General features: G+C 44.4%; 1 protein-coding gene across 1 annotated transcript; it reads right to left on the bottom strand.

Annotated features, from left to right (window-relative positions):
- Nucleotides 1-2,068: 2,068 nt before the first annotated feature.
- Nucleotides 2,069-8,878, bottom strand: atp5mg (ATP synthase membrane subunit g). The gene is made up of 3 exons (XM_085967739.1): nucleotides 8,755-8,878; nucleotides 5,977-6,137; nucleotides 2,069-2,252 (listed from the first exon to the last, which is right to left on the bottom strand). Exons 1-3 carry the CDS (start codon nucleotides 8,816-8,818, stop codon nucleotides 2,154-2,156), a joined length of 324 nt encoding a protein of 107 aa, XP_085823865.1. The 5' UTR covers nucleotides 8,819-8,878; the 3' UTR covers nucleotides 2,069-2,153.
- Between the last annotated feature and the right edge of the window lie 1,220 nt (nucleotides 8,879-10,098).

The raw sequence follows: 10,098 nt of genomic DNA, 5'->3' as shown, positions 1-10,098 counted from the left end.
AAATATATTACTAATTAGCAATAATGCAAGCTCAATTAATCATTTTTGCTAAATCCAATTTATCCATCTCCCTCAGAGCGGACATCCTCCAATCCTCTTGGTGGACTGGCTGAATCACGATATTGGGATCGTCTCCATACTCCTCAATGGGGCAACGAGTTCGCCTCAAAGACAGTTTATTCATGTTTTTTTGCAAGTCTCAAACAACGACCCCCATTCACCATTGATAAATCCACCCATAGTCCTTCATCCGCTTACATTCTTCAGACCTCATCATCTCCAGAAAAATTCACTAACATGCCAAACACTTGCCCCTCAACTCTGCTCGCTATAAAGCCCCCTGGTATGCAAGAGGTTCTAACTCCCCATATTCTTGGGCAGGAAAACACCATCTAACAGATCCCCGTCACCTCCAATCTCTCTTCTGTCCCTTTAATCTATATTACTATATTGGTCAGCGATTCTCTGACCTTTATTCCCTTGTTCCTCCTAAGCACAGAAACCATCTTGCATGCTCTAACATGTTTGAAATCAACTCAGTGGATAGCATCCTACCCTAACTCTCCCAAGACCACAAAACTGCAGAACTCCTTATCTCCTTCATTTGTTTTCCTCCTACAACCTATAGGCTTTTAAAACTCAAGTTGACGTCACCCAATCACTACTTCTAAAATTCACTCCACCATCTCCACTGCTCTTTTTCAACCTTGAAACTTGTTTTTGGCCATTCATCTTAGGTCTTGGGGGGGGGGGAAAATAAGTTATAATGTAAATAGATTTAGCCAGCACCAAATACCTGGAGAAATTTACAAGCTCTTAGCCACAGGATGTGCATGGCTCAGCAAAAGGCAAGAACTCTTCCTCTCTTTCCTTCACCCCACCACGCCCCTCCCTCCATTCCCTTTATCTGACCATCAGACCCTCCGCAATCCAAAAAAGACAATAGCAGTAAATAATGGTAGTTCAGGCTTCTAAAGCAAACTTAAAAAGCGCAATGAACACAATTCGGCCTCACCCAACACAAAAGTTGTACATTTCCACATCAGTAGTCCATTTCTTTTTTTCTCCCTCCCCATCTTAGGCATCTTCCTGGAAAAACTTCTTTGTATATTGATGCACAACAGAGGAAGTGAAAGGTTTGCCTCAAAGTTTCAGCAATTAACTTACACCGTTAGAAATAAATGGCAACAGCGAGTCACAAATTTGTCCAGTATCTTATCCCCACCACTTCACGCGAGGTCGTTCCAACAATTCCCAGCCAGGCCACAAGGTGGAATTCTTTGCTTCCCAGTCCCCACAATCCCAAGAGAGGGATCCTTACCTGATCTCGCAGCAACTCCAGTTAAACAAGGCCCGGCGGAGAGGGTGCAAAGATAAAACTGGAGCTCAAATATCCTTCCCTCTCCTAGAACTTTCAAGAGTGACAATTAGATGCATAAAACTCCAGACCACATTTCTCACTCACTTGGAAGCTGTAAAGAAACCTATTTTTTTGGAACAATGGCATTTCCACCACTGGACCAAGTACTACATTTAAGGCAAATTATTGAATTAACAGCAGCAGAATCCACCAGCACATCACTGTGCAACCACTGCAGACCAGTGGTGCAAACTCAGTCTTGTTTAGTCACAAATTAGAGGTTTAAAAATTCAGGCAACTGCTCAACTTTTGAGACTTGAGCTGGATTTCAAACTGAAATGGATGGGCAAAAAACACCTCTTCCACAACGGCTATTACGGGTTCCATGTGAAATGAGTTTCAGCAATCTCAACCCAGTCCCTCGTGAACCTAGAGTAGAACAGCCATAATTTGGTGCAAATTGGCAATCTCAAAAAAAAAAGCCTTGGGGATCACAATAGTGCAGCACTGGCTGCCGTTACGTTATGGTTTAGACACAACTGGAGTGAAATAAATGGAGCTTTACTGTGTCTAACCTGTAGTGCTACAATGAGTGCCAGAAGTGGAAAAATAGCCGACTACAGACACCCCTCTATCTTGACGGCACAAAATGATTTACGAAAATGACAAAACTGCAATGCATAAAACAAAAAAGGCAGTACCAGAGTGTTCTAAGTCCTAGTAATGGGTTTATTTAATTTGAAATATTATCCATTCATGTACAACGGAATGCTGGGTCAACACAGGACAGAGTTCAGACGTTATATCCAATCAGGCTTCCTCGGCCAATGACCTCGCCAATGTAAAACCACATCACAATTTCGGTGGCCACCAGTGTGTTCCTCAGGGCATCCTGCGAGAGAGAAGACATGGTAAAACTGGAGGCAGTCATTAGGAGCAGCAAAGTTCAAAGCCCAAAGACTGCAGAATGGAGGAGAAACTTGAGGTTCTCGGGTGCCAGGAAAGAATGAGTTAGAGTACGATACAGTGCAATACAACTTGATTTTAGCACGGCGAGGATGAAAAATGCGTAGGTCAACACAGCTGCAGCTTAGAACAGTGGACATCAAGTTTCCTGAACGCTGGTGATCTCCTAATTTACCCCTTCCCATATTTATCTGCATTGAAGACTTCACCCCAACTTAACAGGATTCTCATTTATGGTGCTTTCCAACGCAAGACTGTCCTTAAAGAGTTCGATTCAATCCTTAAACTTTGTGTTGTCTATTGTTAACATCTCAATTCATATGTAAATTAACCCCTCCAGCTGGTCTCTCAGCACTGTGTAGATCCCAGAATCAGGGGAAACAGCTGTGTGCAAAAAAAAGCCAAAAGCAAGACTCCCCTCCCGACACAAACACTTAATTGACTACAGTGCAATTATTAGTGGGAGGGAGAGAGAAAAATCAGACCGGTTTTGACTCATTCACCCAGCACTGGCCCCAAATGAACAGCGTAGCCATAAAACCTCAAAATCCTAAAGTCAAATGCTCCTATATTTGTCATCTTCCAATGTTCTTGCAGAGGAAGGGATCCAAATTTCACTACTTATACAGTTCATTTAACCAGTTCTCATTCTGGGACCTGCAAAGTCAGCCGGCAAGAGCAGATGGCACAGACTATTTACATATGAATGAGAGAGACAACAATGAGAGACTACAAACTCGGAAAAATAATATCTCCTCAAAGAAAAGGAATGTCACTGCAATTTTCTCAGGTTAATCTCGAGTTTGGGGAAAACTATTGATAGCAGTTAGAATAACTATGGGAGTCAGGCAGCTTTGAATAATAAAGAGGCTTACATCAGAACGCCTGGGCTGAGAGATTGCATTTCATAAACATTAAACACTTGGGTTTCAACTTCCATAGTTCCCACAAAAGGTTTTATTTACATTGAATATCTCCCATATTTATGCGCACTCATTCTACCTGGAATACATCCATTTGACAAAAAATATAACTAGGTGGGAACTAATGAAATGCAACTAAATTAAACAGCTTAAATGGTCTTCTGAAACAAATTTTCATACATTCCCGTGTGCAGCAATTGGAAAGCCAGAGGCAGCATCATGAATCTTCATACAAAGACCACGAGGTTTGAGTCATCTCTCCCCCCATACCCCCCCCACTTTAAAGAAGAAATTTTCCAAAGGCATCAGTAGCGCAATCAGTATCTAGCCCAATTCAACAGTCTGTGTGTGTGCGTGCGCGCTGACAAGGAGTGTCAATAAGCTACTTGATAATTTGGGGGAGTGGGGTTGGGGGGGGGGGGGGGGGGAAAGAGAGAGAGAGGGGGGCAGGGACATGAGTCAGACCCCTCTTTTTTCCTCACCCAACACACAATTTCCAGTCAGGATCATTTAATAACAATGAGTAGGAATGCTGGCAGATCCCCCACTCTCTAGCCCAGGGACACCATCATGCCATTACTTAGAGGTCAGCTAATTCAGCACAACCTAGCAATCGAGATTGGAAGCTTCTTATGCCTCAGTCCAACAAAGGATGGTGCAGATATCCACTGGGCCACTGAAGACAAGACTTTTCACAAAAGAGAATGTTACTTTTCTAAAAACCAGAAGTGAGAACAAGCTGAACACGTCAGTGAAGTGACATGCCCGAGCTCATGCTGGGTAAAAGGGAAGAGAGAATTGGCATTTGTTTCCAAGCTAAGTGTTCATTTGCTGAGCCAATCTATTGCTTGCAATTCTTACCGAGACAGTTTAAGATATTGCTAATATTGGTAGTCAGGTTTTCCCACGATCACATTGTAGTTTGGGCCTCAAAAAAAAGAAACATCACCATCACACAAGCAGCTGGAAGTACACTCACGTACTAACACTAGCACCACAGAATGGTAATCTATCTGTTCATACACTTCCGGGACCTCGCAATCTTGACCAGATTATCTGGGGGCGGGGGGAAAAAAAGAGAGCAGGGAGATAGAACAGCAGCCTGCTGCATCTCTCAGGAGGAAAGAGAGAATTCAAAGAAAGCATGTTACTCCAGTGGTCTTAGGGGTACCTCTAGTGGCAGGGATAGGGTGGAGAGCAGGTTGCCTGTCATTCCAGGCTTAAATAGTTTTATGGCTCCAAACAAAATTTAAAAAAAATACACACCTAATTCTACACATATACCACTTGATCACCAAAAGTTTTTAAAAAAATGCATTTCCTTCTGATATTTTCAGTGGGATCCCACAAAGAGAGGCAATACAAACTAAATGGTACAATTTTAAAGGGGGTGCAGGAACAGAGGGACCTGGGGGTGTTTGTACACAAATCACTGAAGGTGGCAGGACAAGTTGAGATGGTTAAAAAAGACATACGGGATCCTTGGCTTTATAAATAGAGGCAGAGAGTACAACAGCAAGGAAGTGATGCTGAACCTTTATAAAACACTGGTTAGACTTCAGCTGGAGTATTGTGTCCAATACTGGGCACCGCACTTTAGGAAGGCGGTCAAGGCCTTAGCGAGGGTGCAGAAGATATTTACTAGAATGGTACTGGGGATCAAGACTTCAGTTGCGTGGAGACTGGAGAAACGGAGGTTGATCTCTTTAGGGCAGAAAAAGTTAAGGGGAAATTTCATAGGTGTTCAAAATCATGAAGGGTTTTGATGGAGTAAATAAGGAGAACCTGTTTCCAGTGGCAGGAGGGTCATTAACCAGAAGAGAGAGATTTAAAGTAATTAGCAAAAGAACCAGAGATGACATGAATTTTTTTATTTATATAAACATGGAGTTGTGATCTCTTATGCACTGCCTGAAAGGGCAGTGAAAGCAGATTCAATAGTAACTTTCAAAAAGGAATTGGATAAATACTTGAAGGGAAAAAAATTACAGGGCTCTGGGGAAAGAGTGGGGTTAATGGAAAGCTCTTTCACAAAGCCAGTACATACATGATGGGCCAAATGGCCTCCTCTGTGCTGTATCATTCTATGAAAAATACAGAGCGTGAAGCAATCCAGTGATTTATTGAGAAATTGAGGGTATTTTATAAAATGGTCTCGGCAGCTCTCAGACTGCTGGGGCAGAGAAGAAAATAGCAAGGGTTCCTGCTCACAATGGACATCAACAGTGTCGCCTCGGAGGTGCACATTTGGGAGTCAGATGGGCAGAGGACCGGGCTCAGCTGTAATGTCCCCAGTTAAATAACTTGACCACTCCCACCACCCTTAAATGACTTGAGCAAAGTACTACAGGATTAACTGCCTGAGGAAACTTAGCCCAGCATCAGTCACGACCACCTGCAGCAGAACAAAAATCAAGTTTGAGTTCACGTGGCTTTTTGACGATCCAGAGGCTGCGAATTAATTTTAAAGAGCAATTGCTAACTTAAGAATATCTCAAGAAAATTTTTTATGAAATGGGCTTTATTCATTAGGAACCAGTCATCAGTTAAGAGGCTATAAAGGTAATGGACTGCTGGAGCCAAGATATACTTTCCTGAACCAGTTTTGTATAAGCCAATTGGATAAGGGAGAGAGATCCATTCACAGCAACAAACATGTGTTTTTATTAATAGATATGCAAACTGGAAACTGTCACGAGCAAAAAGTAAATCTCGACTCCGGGTTACCTTCACGGTTACTTGTTTGTAACTCCCGGCCTTAAATGATGCCACAAGGCCCTTGAAGCTGTCCACTGCCACTGGGATCTCTCCAGGGGTCGGAGGGCTCAGCTCCACCCGAGCATATTTCCAGAAGGTAGCCAGACGAGGCCGAGAGTATTGAACAACAGCTGGAAGAGAAAAAAAACATAATTCATAAACGTATGTACAACAGCTTTGGTAGGATAGAATTACGCCAGCGAAAAGACAAAAGGAAATAGAAAACCACAAATGCAGAAATAAAACTGGAAATGTACAGGCCAGTTATCATCTGAAAGATCAAGGACACCTGAAACACACTTGCAATTGAATTTAGAAGTGAAAAGCTACCTACACATGATGCAGTCAGATAAGTGAATTCAATCATTCAGACATTTTCCCCTCCCCTCCTGAAGGTGCCATCAACCAGTGGCTATTTCCCTTACACAAGTACAGACAGCAAGCATAGATTCATAGAAGATAGGAACAGGAGTAGGCCATTCGGCCCCTCGAGCCTGCTCCGCCATTCAATGAGATCATGGCTGATCATCCAAACTCAGTACCCTGTCCCTACCTTCTCCCCATAGCAGCAGTCTGTGCTGATGTTTTTCCTCCATGAATAGAGTCTAATCCCACTCTTCTGATCACTCCCCATACCCTTCAGGAATGGGAACCTTTGCTAATGTTTCCAGCCCAGGTAAATGAAGACCAACAGAAGTAGCCCTGCCGTAACTACAGCAGTGCTCAGCTAACTTGAGACCACATGGAACTGGTGACACGCCAGGTGCTTGTTTAAAAATCGATGAACCATCAGGGAACTACAGAGCCTCTGAAGCTACCAACCACTACATGGTAAAGATATAAGCGAGAAGGTGACACGGTACAGCACTATGCTTCTGTTGCTGCCAATCTAACATGGAGGCACTAAGGAGTAGTCAAGCCCTCACCAGACCTTTTTTTTTTAAATAAGGGGTAAGTGACCACAGGCTACTTGGAGTTAGAGGTCTCACTTTTTAAAAAAAAATTCGTTCACAGGATGAGGGCATCATTTTTATTGTCCATCTAATCGCACTTGAACAACTGAGTGGCTTGCTAGGCCATGTCAGAGGGCAGTTAAGAGTCAACCACATTGCTGTGGGTCTGGAGTCACATACAAGGACAGCAGTGAACCAGATGGGTTTTTTACAACAATCCGGTAGTTTCATAGATACTAGCTTTTGATTACAGATTTATTTAATTGAATTTAAATTCCCCAGCTGCCGTGGTCAGATTTGAACTCCCATCGCCAGATCATTAATCCAGGCCTCTGGATTACTAGTCCAGTAACATAACCACTACGCTACCGTTTCCTTCACAACTTTCTCACTCTGTAATGTAAAGCATGTTACTAATCATAAATTAAAGACCTCACCGTAGCAGTTGCATTGCAACAGTCACCAATGTTCTAATTCAATGAAAGAGCTTTGACCTTCAGACTGCAGAACAGTTTACAAATATTAGAGGGCATGAGAACTCAACTGCACAGAGACCAATTTTATCTGATCTTATAGGCACAAATTCCCTCCAGTACTAGTCCTTGGGGTCACCAATCCTGACATCTCAGTGTCCAGCTACTCAGCTGAAAACAGCTGCAGTATTCTGCCGTGTTGTTGCAGCATTCAATGTCTGCACAGGAACCAGACAAAATGGCCAACAGCTCCTCCTAGGATTAACAGACCCAAGTCATGTGTTGACTAAAATCAGCAAAAAAAAAATTGTAAATATAAAACAAAAAATGCTGGAAACACTCAGCAGGTCAGGGGGCATCTGTGGAGAGAGAAACAGAGAACACGGATCTGATTGAAACATAAGATTCTGAGGGGGATTGACAGGGTCGATGTCGAGAGGCGGTTTCCCCTGGCTGGAGTGTCAACTACGGGGGCAGTCTCAGGATAAGGGTCTCAGCCATTTAAGACAGAGGAGGAGGAATTTCTTCACTCAGAGGGTTGGGATACTTTGGACTTTTCTACCCCAGAGGGCTGTGGATACTGAATTGTTGAGTATATTCAAGGACGAGATCGATAGACTTTTGGACTCTCGGAGTCAAGTGATATGGGGATTGGGCGGGAAAATGGAGTGGAGGTTGAGGTTCAGCCATGATCTTACTGAATGGTAGAGCAGGCTCGAGGGGCTGAATGGCCGACTCCTGCAACTATTTCTGATGTTCAGGTCAATGACCTTTCCCAAAAACATAAGATTTTTAACATAACAATGTTATCTCTTATATATTTCGATCAGATCAATGTTCTCTGTTTCTCTCTCCACAAGTGCGCCCCCCCCCCTTAACCTGACTTGCTGAATGTTTCCAGCATTTTAGTTATAATAAAAATAATTTTACTGATTCAGTCAGCACGAGTTGGGTCTGTTAATTCCAGGAGGAGCTGTTGGCCATTTTGTCTGACACTTGTGCATAGACTGAATGCTGCAGAATGGGTTAAAATACAGCGGGGAGAGGGAGACAGAAAGCGGCCACTGAATGCACACATGGGGGAGGAGGCGGGTGCGGTCAGGGGCAGAGGCCGAGACCGGGCTCCCCGATACCCAGGCAGCAGCCGCCACCGCCCGGACCATGGCAGCCAGCCTGGGGCTGCTCAGCGCCCGGCCAGGGTTACTATGGCTCCGGGGCCTGGGCCCTTGTCGAGTCCCCGGCCTGTCCTGTCTCCCTCTGTACCTACCCCTGACTAACTCCCTTTCGCCCCGGCCAGCCCCGGCCCCCCGCTCGCCACCTACCCCCGGCCAGCCGCGGCCCGCCGCTCGCTACCCGCTGCACCAGCCGCCGCGCCGCCTCCGCCATCACCAGAAAGTCACCCCGCACCGCGCCTCGCCCGGGTCCTCGCAAACTCCCGGCAGGCGCTCGGATAGACACCTAAATCGCTCAGCCACTCAAAACAGGCGCAACCCCATCCTTTAAATACAACCCCAAACACATCCCAATACAACGTTAAACACATCCCACTACAACCCCAAACATATCCCACTACAACCCCAAACACATCCCAATACAACCCCAAACACTTCCCAATACAACCCCAAACACATCCTAATACAACCCCAAACACTTCCCAATACAACCCCAAACACTTCCCAATACAACCCCAAACACATCCCAATACAACCCCAAACACATCCCAATACAACGTTAAACACATCCCACTACAACCCCAAACATATCCCACTACAACCCCAAACACATCCCAATACAACCCCAAACACTTCCAATACAACCCCAAACACATCCCAATACAACCCCAAACACTTCCCAATACAACCCCAAACACTTCCCAATACAACCCCAAACACATCCCAATACAACGTTAAACACATCCCAATACAACCCCAAACACATCCCAATACAACCCCAAACACATCCCAATACAACCCCAAACACATCCCACTACAACCCCAAACATATCCCACTACAACCCCAAACACATCCCAATACAACCCCAAACACTTCCAATACAACCCCAAACACATCCCAATACAACCCCAAACACTTCCCAATACAACCCCAAACACTTCCCAATACAACCCCAAACACTTCCCAATACAACCCCAAACACTTCCCAATACAACCCCAAACACTTCCCAATACAACCCCAAACACACCCCAATACAACCCCAAACACATCCCAATACAACGTTAAACATATCCCAATACAACCCCAAACACATCCCAATACAACGTTAAACACATCCCAATACAACCCCAAACACATCCCAATACAACCCCAAACACATCCCAATACAACCCCAAACACATCCCACTACAACCCCAAACATATCCCACTACAACCCCAAACACATCCCAATACAACCCCAAACACTTCCAATACAACCCCAAACACATCCCAATACAACCCCAAACACTTCCCAATACAACCCCAAACACATCCTAATACAACCCCAAACACTTCCCAATACAACCCCAAACACTTCCCAATACAACCCCAAACACATCCCAATACAACCCCAAACACATCCCAATACAACGTTAAACATATCCCAATACAACCCCAAACACATCCCAATACAACGTTAAACACATCCCAATACAACCCCAAACATATCCCA

This window comes from Somniosus microcephalus, chromosome 26, assembly GCF_052327205.1.
Source record: "Somniosus microcephalus isolate GS21.2 chromosome 26, FLI_Smic_1.0, whole genome shotgun sequence".
NCBI classification, from domain to species: Eukaryota; Metazoa; Chordata; class Chondrichthyes; order Squaliformes; family Somniosidae; genus Somniosus; species Somniosus microcephalus.
Note: the sequence above shows the minus strand (reverse complement) of the source record. Positions and strands in the feature narration are given on the sequence as shown.